This window comes from Microcebus murinus, chromosome 19, assembly GCF_040939455.1.
Source record: "Microcebus murinus isolate Inina chromosome 19, M.murinus_Inina_mat1.0, whole genome shotgun sequence".
In the NCBI taxonomy this organism is placed as follows: Eukaryota; Metazoa; Chordata; class Mammalia; order Primates; family Cheirogaleidae; genus Microcebus; species Microcebus murinus.
The window spans coordinates 42,093,107-42,107,227 of record NC_134122.1 but is presented as its reverse complement, the minus strand read 5'-3'; the positions used below and the strand labels follow the sequence as shown (position 1 = coordinate 42,107,227).

The following is a 14,121-nucleotide window of genomic DNA, read 5'->3' as shown; positions in this document are numbered from 1 at the left end:
CATGTTAAATTATCTAATTTCACCTGCACAACGAAACTGAGGTTGGTGATAATAACTCCATTTTGCAAATAAGGAAACTAAAGTGGTGGAGCATGTTCAACCTCCCATAGATAGTAAGTGGCCAGTGGACATGTCAATCACCCTCCCTTCTCCCTTCCCCACAGTGGGGTCACAAGCTCAGGGTTCCTGGGCACCCAGGCAGGTAATATAAATAGTAAAGCAGACCCAGGGTAGGTAGGAGTGGTGGCGACTGCAGTATATTGGAGGGCATTTATCCTGTCTAGAAGGCCGCTGCGCTGCTACCTGTCATTAGTCTACTTATGCTGACTCAGTAAGCCTGGGAGAACAGGATTTTCCAGATTTTTCCACAAAGAGCTAGAAATCCACATTTGTACCTCAAAGTCTATTTTGTTTAATGTTTTTGATTTTAATCTTGAAACACCACAGGCCACAGGTAATTTGCTGGTGGTTGGCTGTGGCCTGTGGGCTACTTGTTGTCATCCCCTGCTGTCACCTCCAGAGGGAAGCACTTGCTCTCAGCCCCTTGCTGAAGTATGCTGCATCCAAGCACCCTTACGGGATTCCCACCACAGGCTCCTCCAAACCACCTTTTGAAATTCTCCGCTCCCTGCTCCCCTTTGAAATTCTCATCTTTCAAAGCTCAAGTTACAATATGCCTCCTTTATCCTTCTTTTCTGTCTCGATCCTCACTGTGAAAATAAACCAGCTCTTCAAGTTGCTGCCAGAAGAGTGCTTATCACATTCTCCTTGGCATTGGTGGAGCGGGTTCCCACCTCTTCTTCTAGATGGTGCGTGTCTAAGGAAAAGTGATTGTGACTAGCCTGTCTTTATAGCCTTCACTTAGCTCTCTTTAGGTAGGTGTTCAATAAATGTTGGATTAAATCAAATTGAATCATTGGAAATGACGGGGGCCCAGGTGGGGTTCTAGACAGTGCAAAGACTAGCTGGGCACTGAGAGTAGCCGGAGAAGCTGAACAGGAGGAGTGGAGTAGGGGTCTGGGCACTGCAAAGCATGGTGGAGGAGTCCGTGCTTTGTTCTCTATGCAGCAGGAATGATGGGACATGTTTGCAGAGCAAAATAACCCTGATGAATGTGGATTATCAAAATGATCTCAGCAAATAACTCCCTCACCTTGTGATGATCGGCAGGGAGAGCCAGAAACACCAGCAGTTTGCCTGGCCAAGACATTTGAACATAGAATGTGCTCTTCTCCTTTTACAAGTAGAAAAATAGAGCAAAAAGAAGCCTGCAAAGTGACAGTCTTAATTTAACTCTAGGTAGAAATCAGAGGTAGAGACTCAAATTAGATTTTCTAGTCCTGCTTTCTGTTAGTTCATAAGGAAACAATTCTGTCTGTATGAAATCTAAGAGTAGAGGAAAATCTGGCATTGAAACCATGCTTCCTTGAAATCAGAGGTTTAGTATCTTACCATGTGAACACAGATTTTATCTCAGGTTGATCTGGGTTCTAATTTCAGTGCTGATATTTACTTTTGTTTGACATAGTGCAACATGCTTAACCATGTTAAGTGTCCATTTTCTAACTCATAAATGCAGGTAATACCTGCATTTATGATTAATAATTAATTCACTGGGTTGCTTTAAACGTTAAATGTGATAGTGTATACAATGTTTAACACAGTACCAGCCATAGAGGGCGCTCAGTGAATGTTAGCTGTTGTTACTATCTTTGGATGGAAGCACTAGCTATGTGGCTAAATTTCACTTTATATAACAAAAGATACTGACTTTCGTCCAGGTGGAAGCCTTTCCTCTAGTACTTTTATGAGTTGCTTTATATGGTTTGAAGGTGGTTAAGTACTTTGTATTCTCCCTATCAACCTGTTGTGTTTCAACATCTTGGCATCTATGGTAATTTTAGAGTAGGTACTTTAGTATTATGCCCCTGGCTTTTAATGCCATTAAATTTTAAGTTCTTCTACCATAGTAAACATAAACTTTCATTTTGGACTTGGAAGGATGCCTAGCTGGGGCTGTTCCTAAGCCATTCAGCCATGGAAGATATTGGAAAAGCAGCCTTTTCCCTATAAGGTGACTTCAGTGGCTGGGATTGCCTCCAACTGGGCCATTAAACCGCTGATTCTTATTATTGGCAAGAAAGCCATTCCTCCTAGCCATTGTTCAGCCTTGTTGCCATGTGACAGTTTTATATCCCTGACTCCCAAGTATGAATAGGGAATTGTTAGCAATGTAACTTCCATGTCTCTTTGGGGATTCCTGGAGGAAACCAGGAGGGGAAACAAATTTCCCTCCTTGGCCCCACTGTCACTGTGGGAACCATTGCACTTCTCGACTGCCAAAGAAACATAAGCAGCTTTTTCCGGTTGTACAATAGCTATCCATAAAGCAGGTGCCTTTGGTAACATTATCTAACATAGTTCTGCTTTCCCCAGAAACTAGAATGAGGAAACTATGGCTTGAATTGCAGCCTTTAAAATTGCTACTTGGAAAAACTGCCAGAGGAGAAATCTACTTCAGTGTTTTATTACCCAGAATACAGGACTGGTTTGGTACTTCAGAGCCTAGAATGAATTAATTTGCCCAGAAAGTTGGAGTTGCTAGTCTGCTTAGAAAATTGAAGTAGGCTATCTGCCCAGGAAGTTGAAGGTGAAGCTGCTTAGAAAGTTGAAGTGCATTTTGTGTCCAAAGGGTTGATTGCAGAGTGGACTTTTGTTCCTTTGCAGATCTTGCAATTAAAGTTTGATAATTGCCTTTGCTCCGCAAAGATTTATATTTCTCTTGTCTATCAATTATATCAAGTAATATAGCATATTTCTATGAAAGGTCTATAATGCTTCAGTATTAATCCTCCTTTCCAGTGTCATAAGCAATCTAATGGAAATGGGTATGAAATGCCTATCATCTGCTCCCTAGTGAAATCTGATGGAAAGAGATGGTGTTTACATTTGTTCTGAGGATCTACTACTCATGAAGCAGGCATGGAATGGAAAAGTCATTCTGGAGCAAATTAGTTTACAAGATTTTTATTGGAGATTTTTGAACCAAAGGTGGTACCTCAACTTGTTTTTATTTGAAAAATAGAGTAGGTTGGTAATGCAAATATTTATCTGAATTCACTTATTTCTGGCTTTTATTTGGTTTTGAAGCTTTGTAGCAAAGATCAAAACAGATATTATTCAGTTTATAAATTAGGCTTATTTTTGAAAGCTGCTCTAAACCCCCAGACTCTTTGTGTACCATACTCCAAAGGTGAATTGAAGCCCTGTGTTTAATCTTTATTCCCTCCTCAGAATTCATACTCTTTTGTTAACATTATCAGCCTCTCTGACCCTCAATAAAACCTCCCTTACCTATTGGGATTAACTTTCAGGAACGCCCTCTGAAGCCACAATGTTTTATTATCTACCCGGTTCCCAAAGAAGATAAGCAGGCAGAAAGTTGCCAGAAATAATCATCTCTGCCTAGACTGTGTTTTCTACTTTAGTCAGAAGAAACAGTGATCTCCTGGTTTGGAATAGCTAAGCAGGAATGTGGGGCACTGAAGTGAGTCAATTAGATATTCAATATGTAGAGTAACACGTTGTTGTGATTTTTTTCAGTACTAGATATGCCCATTAGATATGTCCCATTCAAGCGTAGTTTGGAAATTTCATCACTACAAATATTTGAGATCATGAGTATAACTGCATCACTCAGTTAATTTGGGTAACAGACATGTTTAATGCTTCTTCAAATTTAACAAACTTTTTGGGGATTCTTAGTACTGTTGATCACGTAGATGTGATCTAAGTGGAAAAGATTCGCAAGAAGCAAATGATTATCTGGGGTCTGTCCCTGTGTAGTTTCTGCTGCCCTAAACTCTATGCCATCCCTCTTTTGTTTTTCACTTTTTATTCTCTGTTCCTTCCACTCTAGTTCTTATTGTGTCTGCTTAAACGTCTTGGAAAGAGATTACACTTCCATCCAGGCATGGGGTCATAGAATGGAAGGTTCGTTAGGTCGATGCTGGACAGACTTCTGTTCTCCTGGGCACATTTTCAGGAAGCCTGGGAAGAGGCCCTGCCGCAGCACCGTTCTGTTGCCACGGTTACAGCCCCAGCTGCCGCATGATGGCAGTCAGGTCCCACGCTCGGAGCCCTGTGACTTCCACTCCGTTGCTGCCTTTTTCTCAGATCCTTATACAAATTTTCTGTCACATAAAAGTTGTTTGCCAACTTTACAACAAGAATCCCTGTTAAAATTCTCAATAACAGGTTATGATTTCCAAAACAGTGCTGCTTTATTTAACTATCCCACATACGAGACATGTTGCGATGACTTTCATTTCTAAGACATCCCTCCGAGTGCCTTGTTCCCGGGTTCCCTGAGGAAGCCTGAGAAACAGGAAGGTCAGGCAGGAAAGAGGGGCCTTTTCTCCGAGGCTAGTGGGCTATAATTTTTAGACTCTGGGGAAGATGAAGAATTTCAAGAAGTTTTTTCCACGTCAGGGAGAAAATGTAGAAGTACATGTATTTATTTTGACCAGTTGTTATGTGTGGAAGCTTAGGCAGGTGAAACCTGGGGAGTCCAATATGGGGGACCGTTGTCATGGCCAGTCTGGGGCCCAACTCTGTCTGTACAAAAGTGGACCATTCTGGTCCAGACTAGACTCCAGCCCTGGGCCCATCCTTATTACCTTCCTGTGGTAGCTCTTTTTGAAGTTCCCACCATTAATCAATATTTCTGCTATTGCTCGGAGCTCAGTCTAGTTTAAATAAACTTATCTCTGCTATAGCCCTGAACCAAACTCGTTTTAGGAGAGATTCGTCAGAGAACAGGGTAATGGAGGCCAGATGTGCTAAGTATCATACGTTGCACTTCACAGAATAGTTACTACAGGTTTGGGATATTTCTATTTCCATGATTGTTTTGGAGGAGGAGGAGATGTTTCTTGGAACTTAGTGTTTTCACATTATATATGTTAGTATGGGAAAAGCTTTGGCTTTAAGTTAGTAAAACAATCTTTTTGGATTATTATGCAGCTCATAGTCTATAACGAAAAGAAGGGAAATAAGCAGGAAATAATCTGAGACACAAGCAAAGGACACAGACTTAGGAATTATTCAAAGATTGGACTTCTGTCACCTGTCCATGTCAGTAACTTTTGTGGACATCTTAGCCTCTGTGGTACTTGAGTGGGCAAGCTAATGCATGCGGATTATAGCAACACTCTTAGGACCCCAGAGAATTATATCCGAGTAAGGAAATAAATCTTCTCCATTTGAGCTATGCTCACTATGAGCATGTGACCATCTCCTCCTGGCCAAATGGGAGCCCAGACACACATGACAATACAGATGGCAGTACAGGTTTCTGATGAGGACATATCCGTCATAAAGCTCACAAGAGATTCTTTCTTAACATCGTCATGCCTTGTCTAGAATACTCAACTCTTGTAAAAGAGATTAATTAGGAGGGAACTTAATATGCTGTTTGAATCTGTCTTTATAAAATAAAGAGGTAGTCGGGTATGAGTTGAGGGCAAGACACTCTTCCCCCATGCCTGCTAATAGTGACAACTAGAATTAATATATCATTTCTGGAAAAGCATAGGGATCATGTTGCTATTTAATATGAGAAGAAGCAAAGTCAAGTCCTAAATCAACAGAAGGAAGTAAAAAGCTCAGGGCCAGTTATGAAGTGCCTAATATATATTTAGTGTTTATATACATAGTCTGATTTCATTCTCAAAACAATCCCTGTGAGAAAAGGATCTTCCCTATTTTATAAGGAAGATTTGAGGCAGGAAAACAACATGTTTATAGTCACAGATACTAAGTAGTAGATAAATAATTTAATCCTAGTTCTGTTTAATTCTAGAACTCACCCAAAGGATTTTAAATAGAAAATCAAACTCTAGATTTTGAAAATAGGATACTTCAATGGCTTACATAAGAAAATAATGTTATTTATTATTTTGCAATCAGAAACACACTAAATAAGATGGAAAGATTAAGCTGATGTGTATTGACACTTCCTTTTGTATCATGTTTTCTAGCAGGGGACATTAGCCAGAAGAGGGTTGCTCTAAAACATCTGTTTGTTACACCTTATACAATAGTCAATTCTTAATTTGTTTCAGTTGGCAGTAGAGGGTGCTATACACCTTCTAGATTTTTACACAGACGCAAGCATTTCTTTTCCCACTCCTGCCTGTTTACAGTCACTACCTCCCTAACCCATAAGGTAGTCAGATCAGTCCTTTGGTTTTGGTGAAGTTCTGGCATGTGCTGAGTTTTAGGTATCTCTGAATTTGTATTAACGACAAGCTTTGAGTTCTCTTGTATTTTGTCATGAGATGACAGAGTTACATTACTCACTGGTTTCTGTACAAAGCAGAAAAGTTCGAATGAACATTATTTTTATACATCTGATCTTTTCTCTGTTAGCGAGAGAGAGTATGCTGGTAACATGGGCAAAAAGGAAAAGCACTGTTTATGGAATAATCATCCAAAGAATGGAAGGACAGGATTTTTCAGGTTTCGAACACCACATACTTAGCCTGCCTGGTTCGTTTCCTAAACCCTGACTTTATCATGTTTCGTAAATGGTTCTTTGTCAGGAAGACTTTACTGAATGCATCATCAGTCATGTCTTTAACATGTAGACACGTTCATGTGTATATATGTATGTGTGAAGTAGCAGAGGTATTGTAGACACTGTTCATATAGAATAAGTTCTTGTATGTTTATGAATATAGTAGTAAGGAATCAGGAAAAAGAAAGATCCAAAAACGTGTTAGAAACTTTGTCAGGAAAGATATAAATTATAAATCAGAAGGTAATTACTTTACTGGTAGCATCTACATTCCCAAGGGTTCTGTATTAGTCAGTGCAGTTTGGGCTGCAGGAAACATAAGGCCCAATTCAAAATGCACAATGAGATGTATCATGTCAGAACACAAGAGGCCCAAAGTGGGTGAATTCAGAGGCTCAATGCTATTGTCAACAAACCCGTTACCTTCCATCTCTGAGCTCTTCAGCCCTCAGTCCCGATGGCAGTGTTTCTTACTCACTAGCATCCGAAGGCCAGGAGAAAGGTGGTCCCTTGCTTTTGGTGCCTTTTAAGAACTAGAAAAACTTGCCCGTGAGCTCCCTTATCCCCAACTGACTCCTCCTTGCTTCCCTATAAGGAGAGCAAAGGTTTGTTCTAACCTCTTAGAATTGTGTTACTTACACATTCTAAAGCCAAGCACTGGCCAGGGTGAATGGCTTAGAGACAGGATTTGTCCCTGGGGCTAGGGAAGGACCTAGTCTTTCTTCCAAAGCACACACAGTCTTGGATGATTTAATAAAATGGAGTTATGTTAGCAAGAATTCTGTTAGAAATAACTGTTGGGTAGGCAGCCAACATTGTCTCCTAAAACTTATAGGTACCTTGCTAGGAAAATCAGTTGGGGAAGCATGTCCTAGTTTTTGCTTTCTCGGCGAAAAGAAAAAAATGCCAGATTGCTTAACAAACTCCATTAACTTAAGTCCTGTCAATCTATGTGCGATTAAAGATAATAAAACTATTTCAGATATGGATCATAACTGATTTAGTAACATCCTCTTTTTTTTCAATTACCTGAGGCGTTTCTTTTATCTAATATATACTTTCCTTGCTTTGAGGTGGGGCAGGGAGGAGATGCTGTGAGGTAGCAGAGCTGCTAATCACTGTTTCTTCCTGTTTGATGGGGGGGGGTTAATTATCAAGCCCATTATTTATTGTTTTCACAAAATATGAGGCTAGAACCTGTTTCTACTCCCACTGCACCCATTAAATATGTAAAAAATTAAAATTGTCATCTCTAGAAGACCAGGCATCTACCTACCTACTCGACAGCACACTGCAACCCTGGACAGCCGGAACAGTTTCAATGTGTGCAGAGTGGTTGACCTTCTGCCCGAAGCTAACCTTGCAGACATAATTTTTAGTCTCAACTGCTTACGTAAGGTTGTAAAGACTCATGCATCCACCGCCTGCATTGGTAATCCCTAGTGTCCCTGTGTTTGTGAATAATAAAGAGATGACTTCTGGTATTTCTAGGTAACCAAAACTTTTGTTTTACCCATCCTCAGGGAGATGCATGTCAGCTCCTCCAGCACCACCACTTCTGAAAGTCAAGATCCATCTTCCGGAGATCCTGCAGTCAGTGCCCTTCAGCAGCAGCTGTTACTCATGGTGGCTCGGAGAACCCAGTCAGAAACCCCACGGGTTTGTACCATGCAGAGTTGCTGCTTGTGGGTGTTGTGGAGGGAGGGGATCTTCAACCCTATTCTGGGTTGGGTGACCTGGTCTATCACTGCGTGGTATTCTACTGAGTGAATGTGAACAGAGACCACTTGGATAAGAGGTCGCCTCTGTTGTCATTAACAGGATTGCCACTACCTTAATTGCTTTTCGTTAGAAATTCATTCACACTGATCTTTGGTTTCCAGGATGTGCAAATCTCTCAAGAGCTTGCTGGCTTAGGTTGCTTTTTTCACCCATGGTTTGGAAAATATCTGGGTTTTTTTTTTTTTTTTTTTTTGGAAAAATTAATTCATTATGGTCTTGTGTCTTAAACATTCAAAGATTCTTAAGTGTTTGTCTTAAAGAGAGACTTTACTCTTGGGGCAAGTGACATTATCATCAAGAGGTCTAAAATATGAAGCCTTCCATTGTTTTATGAAGAGATAATTTATTAATGTTCATTCACTCATCCAGTGAACCTTTAATGAGACTCCAGGGAGGCAGAGCCCAGGCTTCAAAGCCAAAGATGATGGGAGGTTAGGCACACATACGGACGTGAAGGTGGAGCTGTGGATTGAATCCGGAGTGTTTCCGAGGAGAGGGATGGGGAACGGCTTCTCAGAAGGGACCCTTGGGTTAGACCTTGACGAAAGGTGGCTTTCTGTTGGTACAGACTGAGGGAAGAGGATTACAGACAGAATGGTGTCATGTTAGTGTGAAGTTTTTTTTGCTTTTTTATTTCTGTGTTTACCTTCTTTCTGGCAATATTTCAGCTCATTCTAGAGAAACCTACCTTTGAAAAAAATAATACTTTTATATTTGCTTTTATGATAGCTTAACCAAATTTTTCCAAAGGATGCTTGGTAATACAGTGGATGGAAATTTATATACTTTTGCTGAGATGTGCAAAGAAATTGTTGAATTACCTTTTAACTGGTGATGTATTGCTCTGGACCCCTTATTCCTACTGTTGTGGGGAGTTGACTTAAAAGTGCCTCTTAAGGGTAACTCAGTCCTTTCAGACTTGAAGGAGTTTCTATGGTAACAAATATTTAGCCCATTCACAGACTCAGTCTTTTAAGACCATTTCCTCCCCATTATGTATTCAGGCTTACCTCCCTCTTCTCCTTTCTAGGGCCTCTGGGTACAGGGGATGGCATTCCTGAACCGTGGGGGGAAGTAGGGGTGAGAGGGGCACCTCTGGCAACGAAGCAGCCTCTCAGATACCTACACCAGCCTGGTCACCAGGTGTGCTGGGTGGTGCTCCTGCCAGGTTTGGCTGTGGTGCTGGGCCTGCCACCTGCTGACCACCAGAGACCCTGCCATTTGCCCCCAGCTCTGAGGATCCTGCATTCTGCAGCCCCCTCCTCTCCACCCATAGCTTTGGGCTCACCAATATGTCCTGTACTTTGGAGGGCCTCAGACCCCAACTGCGTACTTCATGCGTGGTGCCCTGTTCAAGGTCTGCGAGGCCCCACTCTCAGCGTGTTTGTGGTCCTCACAATACGCACCTGCACATGGGACCCTGCACGATGGGCTTTCTCTGAGAAACCTGTACTTTTTTCAGAAACAGGCATGGGGAAGCACCCTTCCCTCTCCAGGACATTAGTGTTGAACCCCCAAGAAAGTTTGGTAAAAACATTGAGATAGTTTGGGAAGATGTGAACACCACTGATTCCAGGAATAGCAGCGCCACAGGGAAACTAGGAGCTTTGAGTTATCAAAGGTATGAATCCATTGATTTAATATCTCAAAAATATCCTGGTTAGAACAGAGACTCGAAAATAAGTAAATATAGAAAGAATAAATCAGAAACAGTTACCCCGCTCCCTGTTTGACATTTAAAACTCTGTAAGTGGAATGATAATGTAAATGAGGCATAAATTCCTCTGTAGTGTTTCACTGTTAGTCACTTAACCAAATTCATTGACTGCTTTTTAACTTTCTTAATTTTAAGTAAAATTTTTTGAAATTTTATATTTTATCATATATGCATATGGGGGGGGAAATGAAGACAGTATACTATCCAGTCTCATATTTAGACTCTGAGTAAATATCTGCAAAGGTCTCATCCTAGAAAAAAATTTTTTTTAGTTATACTATTTAGTTTTTTAAATTTAGTTGATATCCCTAGGGAATTCAATTAGGTTTCAGCCACAAAATAAAAATAAGTTGGCGTCTTGCTCATTATCCAACAAGTGTGTATTGTGGACCGACTGTGTCTTCAGTCCTATGCCAGGAGCAGATACAGTGGTGGAAAAACACTGTCCCTGCCTTTAAGAAGTTTAACAGCAAGTCAGCCGATTCAGCTCCTTTTGCAGAGATTGTGATCGCAATGGGCTCACATGCAGTGGGACACAGAGGAAGCCCTAGGCCAGGAAACAGGATCAGAGTGGCTTCCTCAGTGAGGTGACACCTCGGCTTAAGCATGGAGGATGAGTTGAAATTAGCCAGATAAAAAGGAGGTAATGATGTCTAGGCAGAGAAACTGGCCAAGGGCCTGGAGGTGAGACGGGAGGCACAGGGGTAACAACAGGAGGAGACATTTCTTAGATAGGTCCTGCAAAAGTAAGCCTCTGAAGACAACTGTTTAATCACTTCCCTTCCCCCATCCTCCCTCCCTCTCTCCTTGAATACAGCCTGTGAGCACCTCTGTGCCCCCACCTCATGCAAACTCTTCTAATTCCACCAAAGCACCAGTTCTCCAGGGTGAGTGGCTAGGAGGTGAGCCAAGGCCAGGGAAAAGACTTGTCTGAAATTCTTCCCTGGCACAGATAAAGTGTGTGTGCATGGAATGAAGTAGCCCTGCAAGGGGAGCTCCCAGAAGTTTCTGGTCATCTTCTTTTTGTAATATGCAGAAAAGAGGAGGAGTTTCTTTTCTTCATCATCATTGCAGAGCCAACGTCCAGGCACAAAGGGAAGAGCAAAGCTTGGGGCACGATTGGAGCTGGTGGAAATCTGAGATTGGCATTCAGGGGTTTTAACAATCACCAATTACAATATTGGGTGAATCCATGTTATAAACTGGTACTTCTCTGTGCCTTAGTTTATCCATCATGTGCTTCTAACCCCACAAGGTATGTTCTGTAGACTTATTGCCATAACTTTTAAAATCTTTCATTTTCCCTTTATGTTATATGGGCCAGTACTTGAACAATAATCACCTTGAAACATTTTCTTTGTTACACTGCTGGTTGAGAGGTAGACCAGTCTACTCAAGAGCAGCATTGGACCTGTAGGAAAACGGCATTTCTGCTTCCCTCACCTGGATCTGGTCCCAAACTCATTCAGCTTGTTTCACATTAAGCATGAGATAGTATTGTGTATGAAAGTACTTTGTAAACTCTAAAGCTCCCGCTATGAGAGTGGCATTATTATTATTGTGGATAGCATGAAAGCCAAGCAGTTCACTGGTCCTAAACTGATCAAAATTGAGGAGAATTGCACAGAGGGGCACTGCACTAGGCCTGGCCCACTGTTATTCTAGGTTAATATAAAGGTAGCATTTATTATATATCACAATTTACTATTAGGGAATTAATAAGAATTCATAAGAATATTGACATTTACTAACAGGTAATACAGTTGAAATAATTATATACATCAAAGAGATGAGTTATCAGTTATAGCACCATATTTATTTTTCATCATATATATTCTTTTATTTGAAAGATATAGTAAGACTTTAAAAATAAAAATGAACATTTGCATACTTTTGATTTATCATATTCAGAAGTTCATTTAAATACAGATGCTTGACTTACAATGGGGCTGGGCTGTCCCCCTATGAAAATATCTTAAGTTGAAAATGTATTTAATATACCTAACCTATCATACAGCATAGCTTAGCCTAGCCTACCTTAAAAATGCTTAGAACACTTAACTGTAGCCCACAGTTGGGCAAAATCATCTAACACAAACCCTATTTTATAATAAAGTACTAATATCATATATCTCATGTAACTTATTGATATTCTACTGATTGCCTATTACCTTCACACCATTGTAAAGGTGAACAGTTGTAAGTTGAACCATTGTAAGTCAGGGCTGTCTGTAACGTGTTTAGAATCTATATGATTTGTTATGAATTCTGGCTGCTAAATAGAGCCACTAATATAATAGTATCATCCTATATTTGTTTTATATGCTTTGTCCTTCAAAGTGTTATTCTTATCCAGATACAATTTACAATTCCACTTGCATGTTTTGACCATTAGTTATGTGCATGGCATTGTGCTGGATATTCTCATATTTCCCTTATTTTTATGGGAAATCTAGGGGATCAGGCCTTATTTCACCTAGGGTTTGCTATTTAAGGAAACTACAGTTGCAGAGGATCCTGGTACTCGGGGCACTGAAGGGACCCTGACTCAGGGCTCCTTTCCATTTGTCCTTTAGTCACTGCTGCGTCCTCCAGTTCTCAGATCCTCCTTGGCAGCCTCAGCTGTGATTTCTCCTGAACCCATTTCTGACACTGAATAGAGCCCTTACCAACTCCACCTTCCCCCCTTCCCAGTGCTGGGCTTGAGAGCTGTTAGGAATTGCACACAGTGCCCCAAAGGACCGCTTTTTATACTGTTGCTCTTCACTCTTCTCTCCTTTCTCCCTTCCCCTGCCCTTTCAGGTAAAACCTACACAGGCCTACTGAAAACCTTTAATAATTTCAAGATCCCCCCAAAAAGGAGGTCTACAGTTTAAATCCATCTGAGCCTGTTCTGACTTCGAGGAGGTTCCATAGAGCTAATTACTTACTCTCTTCCCCATAATATGCCTTTGAATTTATTTTGGTTTTTATTAGATATGGTTCATCCTCAAAGTCACAAATCTGACTTTAAATTTTTTTTAAATAACATTACTTGTAACCCATTAATCTTCATTCTAATTATTTTTGCCAGTGTTCATTAACTGGCTTCCTTTTCAAATTTGTGTTTTTAACTTGTTCTTGTACAACAGGACTCATATGTATTGTCTCTTGAGCTCTTTTTGTTTTGCTGCAGAGGTGGCTTTCAGTTTACTGATGAGCACTGCTCTATGTGTGGATTCACCTGGGCCCAGTAAGCATCACTGCGGAAAGAGCCCAGGCTCGGGCTTTCCGCAAACCTTTTCCTAATGTGGGACCTTGGGCCGGTGACCTGACTTCTCAGAGTCTCAGTTTCTCAGTCTTTAAATGGACATAATAACACCTTCTTGGAAGAGTTATTGTAAGCTTTTAAAGATTACAGATAATTTATGGCAAAATTATGACTTTAATAATTGGTAGCAGTTACTAATATCAAAATTCTTATTAGTTATCTGGAATTGTTGAAGGTAGCATTATTTTGAATAGTAGAATTTTTCAGGTATCTAGCAAGTGGGTAGTCTTTTACATTCTTAGATTTCTTTAATTCCACCAAAAATATTTCTAAAAGGTACTCTGTGCTTCCCTGCCTTTTTAAACAGGATATACTGATAATAATCTAAGCTGTTCTTAATAATTCAGATTCATTAAATGAACCTCGGGTGCTGTGCTATAAATACATCTGTATAGGGAGTGTGAGCAAATGCAGTCATCTTGTTTTTTAAAAAGAACCAAAGCTTACCTTGTACCCTGTCCTCCCGCCTCCCTTTTTCTAATCTCTTTCTCAGAATAGTAGAATTAAACTTACAGGCCTGACTTACTGGGCAATGTGACACAGTTGTTCTTTGGAAAGGCTTAATAACTCAGAAGCATAAATAGCTTTTTGCCAGTTTGTCCACCCATTCATTCTTTTATTATTTAGGCCGTTTAGAAAAGTCATAGATGTAAAATGCCTTGACAGTCTCCATTGTGGGTCCTCAGGCCTGCCAGCCCCTTCATTGCTGATCATTGTTGATAATTTCCAGAG

General features: G+C 40.6%; 1 protein-coding gene across 3 annotated transcripts in view; it reads left to right on the top strand.

Annotated features, from left to right (window-relative positions):
• PCNX2 (pecanex 2) overlaps positions 1-14,121 on the top strand; it is a 264,024-nt gene that overhangs the window by 36,311 nt on the left and 213,592 nt on the right. For all 3 annotated transcript variants that reach the window (XM_075995467.1, XM_012738242.3, XM_012738240.3), the window contains exon 9: positions 8,104-8,239. In XM_075995467.1, the coding sequence (XP_075851582.1) occupies positions 8,104-8,239 (136 nt within the window). The remainder of the gene's footprint in view (positions 1-8,103; positions 8,240-14,121) is intronic.